The 22,865-nt window shown below is 45.8% G+C and overlaps 1 protein-coding gene and 1 long non-coding RNA gene across 3 annotated transcripts in view; one reads left to right on the forward strand and one right to left on the reverse strand.

Moving 5' to 3' along the window:
• LOC144158956 (uncharacterized) overlaps window positions 1-22,865 on the reverse strand; it is an 84,593-nt gene that overhangs the window by 53,129 nt on the left and 8,599 nt on the right. The gene's annotated exons all lie outside the window — the stretch shown is intronic.
• LOC144158954 (uncharacterized) overlaps window positions 1-22,865 on the forward strand; it is a 76,726-nt gene that overhangs the window by 8,839 nt on the left and 45,022 nt on the right. The window contains exon 2 of one of the 2 annotated variants that reach the window (XM_077690170.1): window positions 1,543-2,490. The exons of the other annotated variant lie outside the window; for it this stretch is intronic. Within the exon in view, the coding sequence (XP_077546296.1) occupies window positions 1,543-2,445 (903 nt within the window). The 3' untranslated portion in view covers window positions 2,446-2,490. Of the gene's footprint in view, window positions 1-1,542; window positions 2,491-22,865 lie in introns of those variants that run through there. 2 annotated transcript variants of the gene reach the window in all.

Raw genomic sequence — 22,865 nt, forward strand, 5'->3', positions numbered from 1 at the left:
TCAACTTTAGGTAGTACACTAAAACGTATATTTTCCTAATCAGGATAGCTACACCCCCTCCCCGCCCCTGTCTTTTCGTATGATAGTGTAGTTCGGAGGGTTATTCCTCCCTGATGTGAGAATTCAGCCATGTTTCTGTGATTGCTAAAAAGTCGGGTTCTAAGTCAGAACTCTATCGCATCGAGTTTCTTCAGCACACTACGGGCATTGACGTTTAGAAAGCTTAGGTCGCGCAAGCTTGCGCACGGCGAGGACGTAATACTAGTAGACTGTTTTTGTTTTTTGGGGTGCAAGAATGGGGTGAGCTCTTTTATATGGGAACTTTACCATTTTTTTCTTGTTTCCAACCGAATGCGTCATCGTTTATGTGCAGTTTGTCGTAGGTTAACGATACTTTGTCTCCGGCTTCTTTGTTTGATTTGGCACTATTCCAAATCTTCCGTCTAATTTCGCGCACTTCGGGTGGAAAATCTTCAGTGATCAAACAATCTGATCCTACGAGTTGCTGGAAGTTTTTGAAGATCTTTGGTTTATCTCGTCCATCAAGAAGCTTTAGTATTACCGGCCTCGTTTTGTTCGGCCCCTGTTTACCTAGTCGGTGCACACGCTCAATTACTATTGGCGACATCTTCAGCAAACCTTTTACAATAGTTTTATTGACATGTTTCCCGGAGATTCATTAGTTTTTTTTTAGTTCTTGAAATTCCCTAAACAATCAGGTTGGATCTCTGAGAACGATTTTCAAGGTTATCTATTTTCAGTTCCAGATCATCTGCGGTTATCTGCAAATAAGACACCTGTTCCGTGCAGTCTTTAATTCTTGTGTCTAGTGCTGAGAGACATTCTAACTTTTTGTTGACAGTTGCGAGGCGGCTTTCCTTAATTTCTATTATGTGGATGGAAATTTGGTTAAGCTGCTTTACGATTTGAGCAATTATCAAAATGTTGGGATTTTCTGACGCCAATCATCACGTGTATTCTGTGATGCGACCACTGTGTGTGAGGAACCCAACGGATTAGACCCTGGCGATTTGCAGTACTCAAAACAAAACTATTGTTTTTTAATGAAACAGGACATTGCTGAGATTGACCAGAACATCGCGGGATAATAAACTCGCGGACAACAGGTTACATCGACGCAAAAATGAGTCCTGCACGCATAAGAATAACGCAATTGTCAAAGCGGTCACTTAAGTTTGATCAGGTAAAATGTGTACAACTGATTCAAAGTCATCGCTATCCGCTTTATCCAACGAAGCACACTAAACCTGTCTTATTTTTGGTCCTTATGTCTCGGTGGATCTTACCTCCCGATGGACATTCAGGCCCGATTGAATCTTAAGTCTCGGTGGATCTTTGGCCTCGCCACTCACGTGAGGGATTCGATCTCCGACACGGTGGATCTTTCGTCTTGTTGGATATCCAGGCCACAAGCGTTCACTTACTGCGGCGCAGAAGGTGTGGGCGGGCGGGTAATAAGTGTATTCACCTTGGGTGGCTAGTCTGTTCATTTTCCCAGCTATTCTGTTTTTCTATGCGCAGGTTTCCTGCTGGAATGCGGGCAACGGTTGCACTTTTGAAGCTACTGCTGGAGAGCTCCTCGAGCACTTTGAGGGAGAATGCAGCTACCACGATGCCATCTGCCCCCGTTGTCTGGAAACAGTGCTCCGCAAAGACTTGCCACGGCATTACAAGACAGGCTGTCCTGCAATTGCATCTACTGCTGCGTGCCTCCGAACATCATCAATGGGAAATGACCCGTCCTCTGCTGGAAAGGTTCCATCGTCGTACGATGACATCCTGGCGTCCATCCAAGGCCGAACAAACCAGCTAGTGGAGTCAGTGAACCTCATGACTCGGCGACTTCTGGACAATGAAGAGCCCCTCGAAACGATTAGCGTGGAACGACAGTTGCGTGCACTTGCGCAGACACTGCGCACTTTTCTGGAACGGACGCAGGATGCAAGGGCTGTAACTCCGGTCACAGCGGGCGTTGGAGAAAATTTCTCCGCCGGGCCATTCAGTCAAGTGATTGCAGGCCCAGCCGAAGAACAAGTATTACTCTGCCTTGTCGTAGATTTGCATGCGGATATTTACACATGCTATAGAGCTTCTTTTTCGATTGATATAGATGGGCAGCCCACAAACGTAGAGATTCAATGTTTGACGTCGCCTACTGCCAATTCCCTCACTGTGTTTGCGAAGGTCGCCGAACCCGGCAAGTGGGGCTTGCCTGATATAGAACCACTTCCAACTGGCGAATTCCACTCTCCATTTTTGGTATCTTGGGTGCACAAAAAGGTTAACCAAAGTGAGAACGTAAGATTCTTCAACGAAATAACGCCTGGTTTTATTCCGCGGTGTGTTCGCAGATTGCCTGACAAAGTTCCTGGAACCTATAAGACGGGCTTGTATTTTTTGATAAAAATGAAGCGTTCAGCATGATCAAGTAGGGATGCGAACCCTTCGTAAATCCTCCGGCGCAATTTTTTTAGCACTGGCGACATTGTGCTGCGAACAGTGGTGCGAACACTGGATATTGTAGGAAACATTGAGTGTATATAATGTGCAATAAAGCCTTGCCTTTTGAGGGTCTGTTGTCTAATTTCGTGTATTTTCCTACTAGCTAAACCATTTTAGTGATATCAAAAATTAAGGAAAGCACCAAACAGAACTGAGGAGCAATCCTGCAAGATAAGTTGGAAGGACAGAATTGGCAGTTCGAATCCATTTATCAGGATGTACAACACTATTGCGCTTTTAACCGACGCCCTTTTTGCAGAAGGTGCGCAACAGAGACTGATATCACACGATATTATTCTTTTTTAGACCCACCGCGGTGGCTTAGTGGCTAAGGCGTTGCGCTGCTAAGGACGAGGCCGCGTGTGCAAATCCGCATAGCGGCGGCCGATTCTCTGATGGAGGCTAAAAGCAAAACCGCCCGTGTGTACGAGATTTCGGCATACGTTAAAGATCGCCAGGACGTCAAAATTAATCCGGGGCCCTCCACTACGGCGCGCCTCATCGCCTGCGTTGTGTCTGTGCGTTAAACCGTACAATAAATCAACTATTCCCTTTTAGACGTTTGTAATGTAATGGAGGTATCTAGACGCGCGAAGGTCTGTTCGGCCTTCCTACGCCTATGTAGGCGACGCCTGGTGACATACACAGAAATGATTTTCAATGCCGCCAAAACTGGCAGGACACTTTATATGATGTTATGTCGCTTAGTATGTGATGTGTTGGCTAACCCCCCCCCCCCCCTTTAGTTTGAGACATGTTTTCGTCGCTTTACTTTGATGTACTGTAAACGATCTTCAATGTCGCACATAACTACGTGCTTTAAACAGTGCATAGTGCGTAGAAATATGCTTAAACAGTGGCTGTTAGCTTTTTGTGGGGAGAATGATTACTGCTAGTAGAGCTTGCGCGAGAAACAGTGATCTCGGTGTAGTAAATTAAGATAGGTCGATGTATTTTTGAAGATGGTTGGAGGAGTCCGGTAGTTTTCAAGCGCGAGCACTGGGATCGCACTTTCTGAGTACTTGACACGGCAGTCACATGGTCACCTTAATGTCTTTTTGGCCTATCGTAGCTCCTTCATGTTGTGAATGTTGAGGACGTGATGCCGCCCTAGTTCATCGCACCCTTAAGGCCTGACATGACTCATTACACGAAAACTGACCGTTGTAGTCGGCGTCAACACGAATGGTATCTACACGGCCGCGTTAAAGATCAATAAAAACACATCGGTTCCGTGTGGCATGTGGAACCGGGACGGGGAAAGTGTTAAACATGTGCTAAATTGCCCCCCCCCCCCTTAAGAGAAAGAATCAATCTGGTGCACGCCGCATGACGGTGGAACGTGACGGCACGTAAGTCGAACAGGTGGAGAAAGGCTCCGACTGTGGCTACGACTACTGCATGAAGTGAGCCTGATCTGCCTGCTAGAGTAGTTCCGTAGCATTTAATCACAGTTAATTTCCCAAGAAATCTTCTACTTTACCTTTCATCTGCGCATATAATTACACCAGCAAGGGCTTGAATTTGAAGGCTTCCATTGCTAAGGGAACAGATGCGTTAACACGACCCACGACCTCTCATTTCTCGGGTAATTGCGGGGCGCGGTTAAAAATTTATTTTATTTATTTCATTTACAGAAAGCTGCAGGCCAATTTAAGGGACCCAGCAGGAGGGGCAATATAGCACTGCACACAGCTGCAAATCAGCAAGTACAATAAAAAGATACATCAGATACATAAGATAAAAAAAGATAATCCTAATCCTACATCATGGGTCATGGTTCAATACGATCAAGAGATTCTACAGAGCCGGTTAACGACTGAGGTAGGCAGTTCCGGTCGTTTATGATTCGAGGAAAGTACGAGTGTTTGAAATTGTTAGTTCTGGCGAAATACGGTGTTAATGAATGAGTCTGCCGATGCCGGTATTGTCTTGTCGTAAGTGGTTTTAGATACAAATCACGGTTTACTGACAGCTTGTTTTTATTCAAAAGAAAAAGAAATTTGACCCTGTGAATTTAACGACGTTTTTCAAGTGTGGGTATACTGTTTTCTTTCAGAAGGTTTGTAGGAAAATCAGTTCTTCGGTACTTGGAGTAAATAAAACGGACCGCTTTGTCGTGGATTAGTTCAAGAGCCTCGATATTTATTTTTGTGTATAGGTCCCAGACGATTGATGCAATTTCAACGTGGGTCGTATAACAGTCAAATAAGCTAGTTTTTTTAACAGTAAAAGGAGCATGCTTGAGTTTGTGTCTCAAAAAACCAAGTTTACGGAAAGAGGACGCGCAAACATTAGAAATGGGATTATTCCAGCAGAGTTTGTTGGTTAAAGTGACACCGAGGCACTTATACTCACCAACCTCACCTAGTGTCTGGGTACCGGATGTATATGTGAAGTGTAAAACAGTTTTTTTTGTTGCTTACTCGCATAAAGACGGTTTTGTCTGTGTTTAACTTCATCTTCCATTGCTCGCACCATGCAAAGATATTATTGAGGTTAGTGTTTAGCAAGACCTGGTCGTCATGGGAAGTGATTTCATTGAAAAACACACAATCATCAGCAAACAGTCTGATCTGAACCGGTGCGCAAAAAGTATGAACACTGTAATTAATATAAATTAAAAATAATAAGCGCCCAAGAACACACCTTTGGGGAGCCCCAGGAGTTACAGGGACCGGGTCAGAGAAATTACAGGCAATGCTTGCAAACTGAACGCGGTCAGACAAGTAGGAAGAAATCCAGGAAAATATAAAATCACTAGGGCCAATCATTTCCAGTTTTAAAATAAGCTTATCATGAGGAACAAGGTCAAATGCCTTTGGGAAATCCAAAATGATGACATAAACTTGACCTGCCTTATCTGAAATTTGTAAAAAACTGTGTACAACAGAAACTAATTGCGTTTCTGTGGAAAACCCTTTCTTGAAACCATGCTGAACATCCGAAAGTATGTTAGTTTTATTAGGCACGTTATAATAAATTTAGCGGTAATGTGTTCAAGCACTTTGCAAGATGAAGACGTTATAGAAATTGGACCATAGTTTAGCACGAAATGTTTGTCACCGTTTTTGTGCACCCTAGCAATGCGTCACACTTTCCAATCACGAGGCAAGCGGCCGGAACGGATGGAAGTGCGGAAAATGATTGTAAGAAATTCCGATAACATCTCGGCATATCGTCGTAAAAAAGTGTTGGGAATTTGACCAGGACCGGTCGAAGTTTTAGTTTTCAAATTCAGGAGCAACGAAACAATACCGGGTAAACATACAATACCTGGAACGTCGTCATTACTTTGACAAACTCGGTGCAGTGACTCATTAGAGCCGGTAAAAACGTGGTGGAAGTACAAATTGAAATGATTGGCAAACATTTTCTTGTCGACAGTTGTCGCTCCTTCGTGTGTCATTTCCTCAACACTATTTGCCTTTTAAGTGCGAATGCACTTTATAAGCGACCCCAAACCATCCACCGCCGGCGGCGGCGGCGGCGGCGTCCGCAGTGCTCCTCTATATTTAAAAAAGAAACAGCATCCGGCGCCAGGTTTCGATCCGAGGACTTTGCGGCCGCAGCGCGACGCTCTACCGACCAAGCCACGGACGCGACGGTGATATCAGTGTTAGTGACGCGCCTTATATCTTTAACGCATTCAAACTACGTCGTCAGCGGCGTGCGCTGGCGACTCAGCGGCGTTATAGCGGCTTGATAACTGCGTGGTGTACACGTGATACTACAAACCCGATGGAAGAGATGGAAGAGAAGGCGGCGAGGCGGTGGGCTGCGGGGGCCGAGCGCAAGCGCCGCAAGCGGGCCGACAACCGTGCATTCGCACTTTCACATTCTCCCCTTCGGGGAAATGCGGGGGAATTTTTTTGCTGAAAAAGTTTCGAAATTTTTGTGGGGCAGACGTAATACAGGTGGTTAGAGTGTCTTGAAAGTATGTACATTTAGCAATCCTCACAGCTTCCTTCAGTGTGTCCTAGGCAGAAAGAATAACATTGCGCGGAGCACCCCTGCTTTTAAGCCACTTTAGTCTCCTTTTCATGTGCAAGACATTTCGCGTGATCCAAGGATGTGATTTGCGCGTTCTTTTGACTTTCATAGAGATAAAATTATGTAGACCATATAGGCATATTTCTTTAAATTTGTTCCACGACACTTCAGGGTCAGTTCCCTGAAATCTGCTGAGGGAGAGATCGAGTTGGTCTAGAACACTCTCGTCATTTGCACGCGAAAAATCTTTCACAGTGATTGATTTGGCCTGGTGCGTAGTGCAAACAGCCTCCACGGGTCAAGAAAAATAAACCATGTCGTGATCCAAAAGGCCAGGATCCACCGTTTGAGAAAAAAAGTTCAATTGATCTCGTTATAAAAACCAGGTCAAGCAAGGATGCACTTGCGCCTCGCACCCGTGTAGGTTGGGTAACAATTTGATGCATGTTCTGGAGTATCATAATATCAAATAGGTACGACGCATGCTCATAGTTTTTTGTGTTCGGAAAGGGACAGCTCCAATCTATCCCTGGTAAGTTGAAATCGCCGGTTAATATTGCCTTATCGTGCCTGCATGTGTTTATGTATTCGTAAAGTGACCGAAAAAATCTGGCGGTGAATCAGGTGCACGATTAACTGCAAGAACTGCGAATGATCGTCCCCAAAAGGAAATTTTCATAATCAGATTTTCGTGGTCTTGAATCTGACGTAATAGAAACGATTTCATGTCATGTCTGACAAGGATAGCAGCAACACCTCCTCCTCTAGCCCTATCTCGGCGATATGCCCGATAGGATGACGGAAATACGTCATCAACGCAAATTTCAGGCCGCAACCAAGTCTCTGTTAGAACAACCACGTGTTGATTGAAGCCTAAGATTAACGCTTCTAATTTCTGTGCTTTATTGACGATACTACGAGCGTTCAAGTTCAAAATTCGCAGTTCTTTATCAACAGGAGTCATGAGTCAAAGATTGTGTGGGCGGCTTTTTTGGCTGGCCATTTTAACCCCAACATTGTTTGCATCGTCCCATTTGTACGCATCTCGGTATACATGAAGTTTGTCGTAATTGAAGGTTACTTTCTTGCCCTGACCTTTTTGAGAATTCGCGCTCTCCAACAAAAGATTCTTTTTCCTAAGAGTCTCTTTCGAATAGTCGTTTTGTATTGATACGTCAGATCCTTTGAGTTTGTGCGCGGTTTTTAAGATTTTTCTATCGTTGTAGTCCTGAAAGAACGCAATAACTACACGTTGGCTGCCGCGCTTGCCAGTTGTATGAATTCGACCTACGGAATGACACGGTACTTGAAGTTTATTTGCAAAAAGATAAGTTAAACTGTCCTTTTTTAAAGTTTCGGTGGTTTCTGAGAGGTTTCATTGATGCCAAAAACAACAAGATTTGAACGCCTACGTCTGTCCTCCAAGTCACTAATTTTTTCTTGAAGAAAGTCAACCTTGCATTCAACACTCTCTACCTTGTCTGCCCTTTTTTATAGTTGATTGATTCGCGCAGACAAGTCCGTCAGTAATTTCTGCATGCCATCCTGCTGAGTTCGTAAAGCAGCCACTTCGGAAGTCAACACCTTCTGGCCCTCCAAAATTTTCTTTAACATTTCATGAGTGCGATCTTCCGCGGACAAACTGTCGGAATTATCCGATGGGGGCCCGGGGTTCATCTCAACTTCACCACACACAAGCAGCTTGCACAAACAATATACGTCGTAGGCAGTGCGAAGGCACTTCCGATGGCACAGCAGAACCAGAAGACCACCAGAGTTACTTTTGATAGAGCAATAATAATCACCAATCTGCACAAGGTAGGCGAAAGAATTGTAAAGCAACATGCTGGAAACTGGTCCACCGTGCCCACTGAAGAAGAACGCCTGAAACCGTTCTTTTAAAGGTTGACTTGTCGACGTCACGTGTACATCAGCTGGGGTGTTGAGCAGTACAACTGGGGGAGGGGAAGCCAGAAAGCTGGATAACGTTGGTACGTCAGGGTAGTAGAGGCACTTGTCGGTTTCCCATGAAGCAGTAGTTTGTTCCGATGAACGGGCGAGACCAAGCAGAAAAACCTGCACAAGTGTAGGTGAACGATTCGTCCCCCTCCAATATCTTGCGTTTTCTTGTGTATTTTATTTTAGTGTCAGTGCCCTGTTTATATTTCGAACCTCTGTTTCCCTTTACGTCGAGCTGGCAAACGTGCTGCCGCGGTCGCCTCGTTGCTCGCCATTCCGTGTGCCGTGTTTATGACCAACCGAGCGGCGCCAAGACCTCCTACACCGGCAACTCAAGTGGTCTGGCTCCGGGGCGCGAGACGGACTGTGCCCAGGCAGTCGAGCGTTTGAGCGTCAGCGAGTGTGCGTGTGTGGTGAGAGACCTGAGCGGATCGCGAGAAAGAGTATGTGAGCAAAAAGAACGGCGCCGCCCAGGAGCATTTGTCAGTTTTGTACGAACTCAAGACAATAATTAAACAGTTTGTTTTTGCCTTTTATAAATCGTACGGAAGCTATTATTCGACCGTCAGTCTTCAAGCATGAAAACGACCTGAGCGAAAGTTAATTCAAGAAAGCTAACATTTTTCAGAAGTGGGATTGATCGGACTATAAAATCGGCCATGTCTACGCCTTGAAAAACAACCGGTGCATCCGACAGCCTCCATCGAAGCGTCAGCAGCTAAAACGCTTTCAGCAAAAAAGAACAACCGGCCACAGGTTGTGAGTTGACCTGAACCCTTTTTGCGAACTGAGAGAACTTAGAGCGAGCCATTTGAGCGTGGTGTGTTTCAGGGGTTTTTGTAGTGTGTTCGTATTTCTTAGTATGGGAGCCTTCGTTTTTAACCAGTGCGTTGAGTGTAAATTGTAATAACGGTCGACTGAGCTAAGCATTCACTTTTTAACTGAAGTGTGAGAGCTAGGAGTGAGCGCGAAATGTAATTGTGAGTGTTTGGCATGTTTATGTTACTCGAAGTGTGTTCTGAAGTGTGTCCGTGTTGAAAGAGAGTTTGGTTGTGCGAGTGATCACTTTTGTTAGCAACTGTTGTGAGTCGACGCGCAAGACTATTACACGGCCAGTTGGGTTTTTTGTTTGATCTGGGATTGCAGGGTTTTAGACATTTGTTTGGGGTGAGAACTGTTTGAGACGACCGTTTAGAAGGTGTGACGTGGCCGAAGACAGCGAGCAAACGTTCTGTTTGCTGCCGCCATTGCTGTTATCAAGCGCGCAAGTGGAACGATTTGACGATTTGTGTAAACGCCGATAGAAAAGCCTAGACGCCTATGCTATAGTGCCTAGAATATTCTAGGCACTATAACTATGCTTCCTGCGTCTGAAAAAGCGTTGCTAGAAGCTTTGGCGCCTGCTTGAGATGGCGATAGTGAAGGGCGGGACGAAATTTCCGTTGTTTCGGCAGTTCCGGTTTCGTATCCGATCCTAACGCGCTGCGATTTTTCGACCTATTTTTCCGGAAAAAAAGTGCACGTTAGAATCGGGTAATTACGGTAATTCTTGGTTATTTGACTAGCGACGATTGAAAGCTTATATTTAAACGGTTGTTGAGCTAGTGTCAGCGTAGGAAGTACAGGTATGGTCGACTGTCGTCCGGACCGTCCTCTTTCAACGCAATCGCTTTTTCGTGAACTATATGCGTGGGTACGAAGCGTGTGCGCTGCTGACAGTGAGCTTCCACAGTTGCTACACCTTCTTCATGGGTGTGTGCGCCTTCCGGACGTTTAATTAGAACTTTTGCTGAGTTTCCCTTCTTCAATGTGTATCGTCTTGGACTGCCTATGGCCGGTATTCAATGGCGTGGAATGCATGCAGGCAACCGTGCGAGTGCGCCGCCATATCTGTGGCCAAGCGTATGTTGCTAGGCGACGTTGTGCACATGGCCCCCAGATCAGGCAGCCCTCTTCTGCTTCATGCAACCATGTGAGTGCGCCGTCACTCGTTACGTCGGGCTCCGCGGGATGGCGGCACTTGCCCATGTCCGTGGCGCATCGGCCATGTCTGTGGCCGTTTCCAGTGTTGCCAAGCGAAGAAATTGACCGCTAAACTTTTCAACGAATTCCATGCATGAAATTCGAAACACATGGGGGCATTCAACTGTCCGCAGCTGTTGTCACCTTAGGAAGGGTGTTTCCCAACGCTTCGCTGCCAGCGCCCCCACGTGGAATTGGTGAGGTGACTAATTCGCGTTTTGTATAGTGAAACTTCTCAAACAACTGTGCTGTTCTGTCTCCGTGGCCTCTAGGTGGAATTCTAGGTATTGGAGCTGACTGCCTGGGGTCGAGGGCCGTCGGATCTACGCATTCATTTTTAATTTTTGTGTTGCGTCAACGTTACATAAGATACATTCTGCGTTTTCTTTTCTTTAATACTGGTGACTTCGTACCTCTTATTTAGCTATGAGTTAGGGCAGGAGTGTAGGGGGGTGGGGGGGGGGGGCGTTTGACCACGCCTAATTAACGTTCTGGGTCGCGTGCAGTGACATCAAACATGTCACGAGGTGGGGGCCGTTCAGCGAAGCGTTTGGATGTATGCCTACGAGATATGTGCTAATGAGGGAACGTGTTTTAGCAGCCCCTGTATTCGGAGACCCTCATCTCATCAGGTAGGTGATCGAAATAGCAGAAAAGAATGGGAATGCGGGCCGCGTGGCACTCTTTTCAGACCAGGCAAGCCACGTTCTCCAGGATTTCGACGGTCTGTTTTGTCATACTTTGCTCATAATAAAAAAAAAAAAAACGATTGCACACATTTCATGTTCACGGTAATTTCTGAGGTCGAGGACAAGGAAAAAATTGTGTTTTTCTATAACCGGTGGAACAAAGTCCGCGGAATGCGTCAGCCGTATCGAAGGGCGTCGTGGCGCAATCTGGCACTATTTAACATTCAGAAAAAAACAAAGAAACACGAGCAACGGAGCGCGAATCGTTTCATACGCGCCGCGCGCTATCTCGCTGCGGGCGTTAGTAACAATGCAAACGCGCTCTTTTTCTCGTGTTTGAGAATGCAGCTTACTGCTGTTTAGCAGTGGTCCGCTAACTCAAACATCACGAAGCACGACAAGCCGCCACATGCTAGGCACTTCTTAGATAAATAGAAGGTGTGCCAATAAACTTTTGTCGTTAGCGTCGTTAGCGTCTCTTAAACAAAGGACTGTTTTTACTTCATACATCTTACCCCAAACAAGTACTTTGGGGCACGTAACGTACAGTCGCGGACACAATTTTCTTGACCTTGCAAGTGGGTGGCGAAAACTGATGCTGCCCACTCTGGTGCCATGGCATCTGCTGTCGAGACCAACGCGGTGCGAATGCTCGTCATGCTAACTCGCAGGCACACAAGCTTTCTCCTTCGGCAACCGCACCACGATTGTCAGAAACGTGTCATGGGGCGATGCTTTTGTACGATGTCGTGCCGTACATATATGCGACCTCCCGTACGTGTTCGTTGCACCGGCTTTTACGCTTGTGTTCCCGGCGTGCTGATCCATCGCTACCGGAATGGTCTTTGTGTGATGTTTGTCACCCAGCTCTGTACGTTTCGAATAAAAAAATCTTTCTGATGGATGATTAGTTAAAATACGAAGAAAACACGCACAAAGCCGGTGAGTTGGCCCGTGTAGTGGTCGTCACTGCGAATGGGTGCTTCAAAAGCGTCGCGTTGCGGTACATTATGGAAAATCGTAGCGCGGTGGCCGAAGCAAAAAATCTTGCCGGCCTGCGAGTTACCAAAGATGCGCCGGAGCGCCCCGTTTATATCAACAGCAGAGCGGGGCTGGGGCTTTCGCCATGCGCTCGCAAGCTCCGGAAAGTTGTGTCCCGCCTCTACTTACCGTTACATGGAAAGACACCCCTTACGTTGGTCGTGAGTTTCCGGGCATAGAAATTGGTGTTATTGCCCTGAAAGTGCCCTGACAAATGTTTTATAGGCGTTGTTGGCATGTCTGCGAGTACAGTCAGATAGAAAGAACATTTATTCTCACGGTTAGGCGAGGGAACGGCTGGGGAACATGTCCGCCTGGGGCCGTGGTGAGGGAAAAATGTCCGAATCATCCCTGAAATAGAAGCCGCTGTTATAGGCATGTCTTGTAGATTTTGACAGTAAACCTTAACTGCGGATTTTGCTGTTGAACGCTTCGAGTTTCATATTAATTAATACTACACGGAAACCTGGCGCTCAAATCGCGGCCGTCGTAGGCGCCGCCATTGCAGCAAGCGACGTTGCTCGCCTACTTGGCTTATCTAGCCACGGGAGTTCTTTTTTGTTTCTAAGTTAAAATAAACAAAGGGCAACCTTTTTGCTTGTTTATCTCGCGCAAAGCTTTTAAATAATCACTGAAAACTAAATGTTTTTGGGCTTTAATTATACGAAAACGCAAAGTTGAGTTCTTTTACAGTGAGGTTGTTGTTTTTTTCCAGCCAGAGGGAACTTTCCAGCTCATGGGCAATGCCAAGGACAACTGGAATGTGGCTGCCCGGTACATGACGGAACGCTCGCTGAAGCGCGGCTCCAATAGACTTCGGCGGCAGTTTTCCTTCTAGTGTATATTAGTATGAAACTCGTTTGTTGAACGTACTCGCTGAAATTGAATACCACTGTTTCTGTGTGATTCCCGCCTCGTTAAAGCACGGCTCTGTGTGGTTCGACTCAATGTTGTGGCCTACAGTTGCAATATTTTACCTCGCCAGCGGTAACTCGGTGCAGACAACTCTGAGGAACAATCCAAGGCTATAAAGCGCTCCAATAATGGTAGTGATCCAAAATTCCCTCAATTGGCGCAACCGGAATTGTTGTCGTGCACATAGGAAAATGTCTTGTTTCTTTCCGCACTGCGTCTAGACTGCATAACATTGTTCTTTATTACTTCAATTATTGCTTACACTGCGACCTTTTGTTCAATAATGTTTACTGCTGGAACCGGGAGAACGGCTGCACAGTAGAATGCTGTGTCGAAGACCTCCACCACCACTTCCTTTACGAGTGCAAGTTCAACGTAACTTCCTGCCTCAGGTGCCACGCCGCGGTGCTGCGAAGCCACTTTCCGGCCCATTGCAGAGCGGGATGCGCTGGACAGGAATATATGCCAGCCACCGCAGACAATATAGGGCCCTCATCACGAGTGAGCGTGCTTGCGGCCATACAAGCTGGAGTAAACACCCTAGTGTAGTGGATGAACAAACTTACCCTGCACATTTCTAGCACAGATGATAGGCAGGAAACTGGTACCCACGAACAGGGGGTGCTAGAGCTATTTCTATCAGTGCACACATTTGTGGGCGTCAGTCAAGATGGATGTACTGCGGCCATCCTTGCACGAAATTCAGATAGAATGCAAGGACAAAGCGATGTTACTGCCAAGGCCGAAGGTGAAATCGTACTAAAGGTGATTTTCCATCCGTTTGATTCCGAGCACCCTTACGATAATTGGAAGGAGGATACATTCTCTCTTACAATCCTCGGGGAGAGCACAAATTTAGAAATTCAAATCTTGATGTCTTCCGTTGTAAACTCCATTTGTCGGTTGGCGAAGGCCACTGGGACAGGACCGTTGTGCAAGCCTGATATCGAACTACTGCCATCAGACTACCAAAGCGCATCGCCGTCCACAGTTCGGATTCGCCGGACACTCGGCAAAGTGAGCGAGAGGCCGATGGATTCGGCCATTGACGTGTCACTTTCCCTTCTCTGCATGGTCGGCCTGCCTCCGCCCATTCCGAAGGAAATTTTAGAATTAACTTGAAGCTTTTGATCAAGACCAGGAAGTGCAACACTAACAAACCGTAGCATAGTTCAAAACCTACACTCTAAACTTTTTTTCCACCCATATACTCCCTAGAGGTTCTTTTTCGCCTGTCCTCTAGTGATCCTCCTTGTAGGAGTTTTTTTACTACCTGGAACAGGGAGGTTTTGTTTACCTCCTCAAAACAGGGCGTTTTTAGGTGATAGAAAGGAGGTAGTTAGGGAGTGTTAAGAAATGTTAGGGAGAATTTAAGGAGATCAAAATGGAGTATTCTTTACTTCCTCAAGGCGTTTTTAAGTGATGTTTATGGACTTTTTAGGCGGTTGAATAGGAGCTTATTATGGCTCCCTTGGGAAGTACTTATGTTATTTTAGGGGCGTTTTGAGGAGGTTCAAGGGAAGCATTTACTTCTTTTGCATCGAGTTTTACGTTTTGTAGGCCTCGCGAGGGGAGTTTTTAGGAGGTTCAAGGGAAGCATATATTTCTTTTGAATGGAGTTTTGCAAAGCTGGGGCGGTTTTGTAGGCTTTCCGAAATGAGTTTTTTCAAGGCCACAAGGGAGAGTTTCTAGTTCCCTGCGGGAGTACTGATTTCACACGGTTTTGCTCGGTTTCAGGTTTATTTCAAACGAACTTTCGCATACAAGTTTACATGGTACATGGTGTACACAAGGAGGCTCCGAAATAAAAACTTAGGCCGACCTCCTATAAGAAAGCAAAAATGGTAAATTGCTAAAAACACGCCAGTTAGGAATGGAAGACAGCAATAGAATGCTAGTTGAACAAACCGTAGAATTAATATTACTACAAGAACTGGAAATACGCCAAAAACAAAGATAGGCGCAAACACAACCACATGGTAAGTGACATCATTATATAATAATAGCGGATCAAGAACGCGTCAGTACTTATCAGAACTTATCAGAACGCATCAGCACTCAGTACACAAAGTGAAAAAAATGGTTGCAGTGGTTTACAACAACAAAAAAAATTTCAGTTGGTGGTGAAATGAGCGATCTGTGTGCTAGTTGAACAAACTGTAGAAACAATATTACTACAAGAACTGGAAATACGCGAAAAACATATAGGAACAAACACAACGGCATGGTAAGTGACATCATTATATAATACTAGAGGATTGAGAACGCGTGAGTACTCAGTACACAAAGTGAAAAAAATGATTGCAGTGGTTTACAACAACAAAATTTTTTTTCAATTGGTGGTGAAATGTGCTAGAGCTGTGTAACGATTTGATATTGAAAGGTAACGAGCATTTTGTAGATGGTAAACGCACAAGAGATAAATGATGTAGGAGACAGACAGCAATGAGATGGCTATGGATAAATGAGTAATATAAAGAACGAGAAATATGCTGCGGAAAATACCAGTGCGTTTTGATAAAGACACAAATGCGCCAAGAAAAGTGACCCAGTCTGAGGGGTTAATTGCAAGGATATAGAACAGAATGGGTGGTATCGCGACAGCTTCTTCAGAGTGAGAAGAAAAAGCCATGTAATTCGTGTTTTTCCGATAATTTTGAGTTGATTCATTTGGCACTAGTTGCCAACATTATTTAGATAATTGTTTCAAGTTATATTAGTTGGTTAATATTATTGCTTCACTGAAAGATAGCTGTATTATCAGCATACAGAAGGGCCCATCAAATATCCCCTGTTCAGTAAAAAAAAAAAAAGAAAACGTCAGAAATATAATACGAAATTCTTTAAACTACTATCCAATGATTACAGGATTGAAAACAAATAAAATATTGGTGAGGGATATTGATGCGATAAAAGTTAATTAGTTCTAAATCCTTCACACGTGGTTTGGTGCTGGCAAGGTCCAAAAAGGCATGTTCCACAAACGTTAGAGCTCTGTGTGCCTTCTTGGGATATTGAATGTTGAAAACCCAGAACGATGCAAACAGACTACACAGTCCTCCCAGTAAAGATGATGCAGTCAAGACACTCTGGCCATCGATGCGGAGGCTAATTTCCCCTTTCGCGGAATGCAGGCAGGGAGTCAAAGGAACATCTACCTGAAAAAGCAAAAAAGAAAAAAAAATGCCCCACATGTAAAATTCAAAACAGACACTATGGTTAAACGAACTTAATAATTCGGCCCAGTAATAAAATTGTTATGCCAGGTTCCCTGCGAATTTCAGTACTTAAATTAGGAATGCAAAGGCTTCATAAAACCAAGTGCCAGTACATTAACCATCGTGGCTTTTGCAGCAATAAAAAAGATATTACTTCCGCACAATATACTCGAGCACAACTTTAAATGACAGTGAAGTTAAAATGCAAGTCTCTCTAGGTTGATAGATTAGCTCACGGGGAACACTATTATACCCCTCTTACACCTGGCATTTTTTTTTTAAATAAGGTTGAAACTAGCAAAACCACGTTTTCACCGGAAGGGCTTAAGTGGCCTGACGCGCACAACTTCTTTCTTGGCTGCCGCTGGATGGTGCTACTCGTCCATACTTGGGGTGGCAGTACCGCTTTCCAAGGGAGCATGCGAGCTACGCATGAGAAAATCGTTCGACGCCAAAACTTGCGAGGCCTCAAAAGGCCAATGTTCTTCTTCAGTGAAGCGTAAATACTGATCACAGGTCCAATGGAGAAACATTTTGCTTAGTGGTCTCGAACGGCAAATGACAGGGGAGTTTGGGGAAGCATGAGCGATTTGACCGGAACTGACCAAACTGCTTGGTACGTGGTAATGTTGTATTCAGTTGCTTGTATACTGCTAATAATCACCGCTGCTTCACTTGCTTCCGGTTTATCCTGATGCAAACAGCGACTGCAGTCGTGTTTGCGTCACGCTTGATGAGCAGTTGAACAGCGATTTCTCAGCACTTAAGGCATCTTGGCACTAAATCAATGCTGAAATGGCTATGCGGAGGTCCGAGTTCCGTTTGAAATCAACTTGCTGGTTGTCTTCAATGACCCTTTAACAACAAGTTACCCTTATGCCTCATCACTGCAACCGATTGTTCCTCCGTGTGGTGCAAAGTGTGTTAGTGTGTAACGTGAAACGAACCGTTTCTGTGATTTGTAGGACTGATTCTGCTATTAATTACTGCAGTGACAACAAGCTATGAAAGAAAATCCCGCCATCTCCACAAAGTGAATGATGATGAGAGGGGCGAATCTAAAATGCTTATCAGCAGACAATGTGACGCATTAAGTGCAAGCTGCTTTCATAGTGTGTGCATTGACATTAGGATATGGCCCCCTGGCAGAATGATGCGCTGCGCGAGATTTTGCCGTACCTAAAAGGACAGGCAACTCATTTTTACGGAGTATAGGATCTGTAAAAGGGTTGCGAGTTGGGCGAGTTGGTAATTATGCATTGCGAAAAATAAACTGCGCGCAAATTAACGAGGACAAGAACACATGAAGACGGCACAAGCACACACTCGCAACTAGTTTATTATTGCACAATTCAAAGCTTTATATGCCCAAGCGCCCAATTGCCGCGCCCCCAATGCGTCACAGTTCTCGGCGCACTCGAAAATACTAAAAAACCGTAACAACAAAACCGCAAAACGAACTTTGAGGCGCACGAAAGGCGAAAAATCAGCAAAGATAACCGCATCATACATGGATTAAGACCCCCCTCCCACCCCCAACACGCATTCCCAGAAGCACCGAAATAGCGCTCAATGTGCGTCTAAATATGCGACTTCTCGATTAAGCAGGCCGATAGAGGGATGACTGACACATTCGGAACCAGCTTTTCTGATGTGGCTGGCTTCTACAATTTCTCGCGTTTGCTGGTTCTTATGTCGCAAAAGGATGGCTGTGCGCTCAAACACAGGGACACAATCAGGTCTGCATGCGCGGCAATGAGAAGATAAGTGGCTCAGGTCACGTTGAAAAATGAAAAAAAAAATATATACGGTACTTTTAGACGTCGTACGCTCGAGTTTGTGACAACGTACCCGTGTGCGGCTCTGTCCTGAAGTTCGGAGAAATGCAGGCGGGTTGTGTTATATTTCTCGTCTTGCATTACGCTTTCTTTTATATATTAGCGCCCTCTTCCCCGACCTCTCTACCTTCCTTACCGCTTCCGTCTGACTGCGCTGATTTTCGCCAGCACGAAGTAACCGTCACGTTGCTTTGAAACGACGCCGCGCGCGACAAACGATTTTACCTCGAATGCCCTGTTACAAACCAGCCTACAAAAGAATGCGAACGCATACCCCAAAACCCACAAACAAGTAAAATAATACGAGTGTGCGCTTTTTTCTTTGCCCGTGCACGTACGAGCGGTGAGCGGCACGGGTACCCGGGTACTTCGCTGTTAACCCTATCCAAACGTTTGACAAACGCATCGACTGATGAAAGACCACTTACCAGCGAGCTGTCCACACCTGTCGCCGTATCCAAATGCTGTTTGCGGCCGTTCCTCGTGTGACAGGGGCACATGAAAATCTTTCCACCAAATGGCACTACTAGTCCTTCACAAATAAGAAAAAACGACGGCCCAAGGCGAGGCTTGAAGCTCCGGCCGCGCCGAGTCACCGGCCGCGCTGCGTCACAGAACAGGGAGGATTTTAGAGAAGCAAAGGTCTAGCTTTGCCTGTAGTGCCAGAAAAATCGTAGCGGCGGCGTCGTGAACTACGGTGGGAGCCCGCTTGGTGCCGCTGAAACAAGGCTTTGTAAACATGGCGGATGCTTTTTGCACAGGCCGCTTGAGCTCCTTAAACATGGCTGCTCTCGCACGGCAGCCGCCGGCTCGCTGCTCCTGCTGGTTGCTGGCTGGCCGCGTGTTTACTTGCGCCGCGCTAGTGAAGTGATGTTACGCCAGGTGACCAGATGGCCTCGACTGGCACAGACCACAGTGAGCAGCAAGTGAGAACAAATCGTTTATTGAAATCTGCAAGTTCACAGGGGCAGTCGCTTTCGTGACATTTTTTTTTTTTTTTGCCATAACAACTCGTTCACTTGCGCTAAGATTTCTAACGAAGGGCACACAACCAGCACTCAGTCGACGATGAAAGGCGGCGGTATACAGCGAGCGTCATCAGTTCGCACGTGCGCTGTGCCCACCTTCCGCATCCATCACATTGGAGAGCGGCGACGTTGTCATGCACAACCTTTTCGCAGCGGCTGCAAGTAGGACGTGACGACGTGCGCTAGGGGCCGGGATTGATCGCAATGTCTCCAGCGAGCAAGAGGCACAACGTGACTGTCGGGCGGCCAGGAAGGGGTGCGCACATGTGGCGGCATACCTTGGGGCGATGCTTCAGCGAGGTGGTGGGAACCAACTCCGTGCACAGCGCGCGAGACAGACTTGTAGTGGCGAGCACGCTCAGACGGGCGCATCCGTCGTGAGGAGCAACACGTACGTTTGGCGAGGTCTGGACCGAGGCGAGTGCGTAAAACGAAGAGTGATGCCAATAGCAAGAGGAGTCGCAGCCTGACTATAGGGCTAGATGCGCCATCACAACAAGTCGATGCGGCGGTACAGCGGCCCCGCTAACACGGGCTCCAACAGGCTCACGCGGGTCGCTGAGCCTTCCCGGTGACACGTATCACACTCACTGCATGTTCACAGCGCAGAAATACTCAAGAAAACTAGATTTGACAAGACCACCACAGAGAATAAGTTAACCGCAATCCAGCTTGGCTTAGCTTGGCTTTGTGGTTGCGAATTCACAAGCGAGGTGGTTCACCAGTCGGCTGTTCGTAAAAAGTTGCGTACATTTTGCTCAACAGATGTTTGATAAAAAACTTGTTAATAATCTTTTTAAACAACACATTTTAAGCGAACTTTGTTGGCTCTCTGAGTCATGGAATGAATGTTTTGTATTCTCTACCAAAAGTAACCTCTCGGTTGCGCCGTCTGGTGGACTTGATTAAGAAAGCTGCCGCTGTAGGTTGCCATGTTGGTGTCGATTTTTACGCCGCCTATAGGGAAACCAAGGAACGTCCAAGCTTGAGAGGCCTGGCTGCGTTGATAGCACAGACGCACAGAGGTTGTATACATCCGGGCAGCCAGTCGTGCCGCCAGGGCAAGTTGAGTCGCTGCAGTCGGGTGCGTTGGCGCGCTGGCACGGGAATTTAAATCGTCTATGTATGCGCAAGCAAGCGAAGCAGATGAACGTTGCAATTGTTTGCAACGGCGAGAACTGCCTCTTCGTTAGCAGCAGAGTTTGACACCACCTATCGCCAAAATAAACAGATTGAGACAACACGGCCGCGCGCTCTGCCTGTGATCGCGCTGGTTGAAGCATCTATACGGGTATACGTACGGTATTGGTTTTGTAGCTGCGTGCAACCGTTGCGTCCTGCTTACTCGTTCTAATTAGCATTAGGCCACGGTTGAAGTGCTGGTGCACGGAGACAACAGAAGACTAACATGGCGACCGCCCGCTTCAGATGATTACCTCAGATAGGGCGTTTATTGTGGACGTGGTAGTATACAAGGAACCGAACGCCATCTCACAAATGGTGTTAAGTCGTTCTAAATCCTCCCTTTTGCTACCCGGATGGGTAACGGTACTACCGTGGAGGTTCGTCCACTTCTTTAGATCATGCCTAGGGAGTACATTTTTTGCTATAGGTACTTTTCAGGGCACATTACTTGATTAAAACTCCATTTCCGGCTAGTTTGCGTTTACAGTGTATCTTACCACCACGAATCGAAGTCGCTACATTGATTACGAAAGATTTTGAACGGTTGACGTTTCTGTGATAGGACAACAAATTTTGGGGGATTGCGCATATGAATAGCTATAAAGAGGGGTGTTTTTGAAATAAACTAGCGCTTTGCAGTGTGCTGTACGGCGATAGGTAGTGGAAATACGGGTGGTAATGCATCCTGACTTTGACTGTTCTCTCAATAAAGACTTTTATATTCAGTTACATTGTTCGGGTGATGGTTCTTTGACCTAACAAATGCTGGGGAACATACTGAACCTGACACGTCTAACATTAGGATGCGCGAATAAATATTTGTAAATTAGGGAATGAGTCGATATCAAATTGATATCAATCTTACGTCAAGTTATGAAGGTGCTAAATTATTTGGTTTGTTGAATTAAGACCTTGTATATTCCCATGTAGCACTAGACGCCGAGCTTCTTCAAATTCAGCTTCACTACTGAGAACAAATCCGTAAGTGAAGACATTTTGTAGGAGAAATAAGCAGTTTGGAATTAGATTATGAAGGCTTTATGTAGCGATTGTTTGGCACATGAAACTTATAGAACGTTTCTCGTTAAGTTCACATCGATATGCTTCGGCCTAACCAAAGAAAGAAGTCATTGCCATTCTAATAGTTCATCGAGGACGATAGTCTTTCTGCGATTACATATACGGGTAAACAGGTCTTTTGTTCTGGCTGCACGTCTGTAAGTCGATCCAATTCCCTCGCCAATAAACAAGTAAACGTATGCTTCCCGGCGAAGTATATATAAGAAAGACCGTTGAGACTACCAAAACGGGTGCCATATCGTTCATATAACGCCTGTCATAGCGGAAATAAAACCTTAGGCTAGAATCTGCGTTTTTAAAAGTAGGAATGCACGTTGGTTTGATGGTTGCGATTGCAAAAAACAATAAATTACAAAGTACCGGATGACACCTAGGTTTATGCCTTAGACGTATGACGATAAGCGTTTCTTCGACTCCGACGGAGTGTTCTCGGATGGAGTTGCTGCATTTCATTTACGTTGTTTTATTTTCCAAGCACTGAAGGTAAGCGCAGGGAGCAAAACTAGCCCAAACGGTTTTTAATTGCCGTGGTACAGCAAAGAGATGACATCTACGCTTGTGTGGCCTAATATGCGGGTGGGAAAGGTTGCGCCTACGGGGCGTTTCTGAGTTTCTGGAAAAATGCGGAAGTGTCAGTATTTCACAGTGTTTATTGGCAAATGTCGTAGCTGGATTGAACGTCTTGGGTTTTTGCAAGAGAGAGAGGGAGATAGAAAAATAGCTCGACAAAGAAAACACCTTTGTGGAGCAATAAGCAGAGCTAGGGAAAGGGGGTAAAAAGACGTTAGGGAGCTCAAGAGTGGAACCGTAAAATGCTGCAGCTCACCCTTTACCTTGAGGCAACGAACTGGTTCAAGCTGACGGCCGTGTATTGCTATATAACCGTCAATCAATGGCTTCTTACTCTCCTTTGTCTCTGTGCTGCTTCATTCTGCCTCTTACACTGTGGACGTTTTGCTAATTTCTGACTCTGTATGGTCTGACGACTCTTCTGGAAGAGTCAACATCATCGCCCTTCACGTAGATAAGCAAGAATACTCTTCCTGTTCACGACGTCAATTTCTATATCTGTTTTCCTTAAGGGCCCTAACGTAAGTATTGGGCACCGTAAGTATTCGCTAGGAGTTGTCCACACACAATGAGAGGACACTTCCTCTCCTGGCAACCCTAGAACATGTGTTCGTGTTGCTCTGCCACCAGAAAATCCGGAAATAGTATTTTGTGTTGCGAAGCGAAGGTTACGTACCTACAATAGCTCATAAGAATAGTAATGAAATATTATAAGAAGTTAATTACGAAGTTTTGGGACGTAAGTAACCCCTTCGCAAATTTGCTGCCGAAACGGCGCTTCTGGCTGGCACATTCCCTGAAACA

This window comes from Haemaphysalis longicornis, unplaced genomic scaffold (genome assembly GCF_048455015.1).
Source record: "Haemaphysalis longicornis isolate Haplotype H1 unplaced genomic scaffold, Haemaphysalis longicornis Haplotype H1 scaffold_10, whole genome shotgun sequence".
In the NCBI taxonomy this organism is placed as follows: domain Eukaryota; kingdom Metazoa; phylum Arthropoda; class Arachnida; order Ixodida; family Ixodidae; genus Haemaphysalis; species Haemaphysalis longicornis.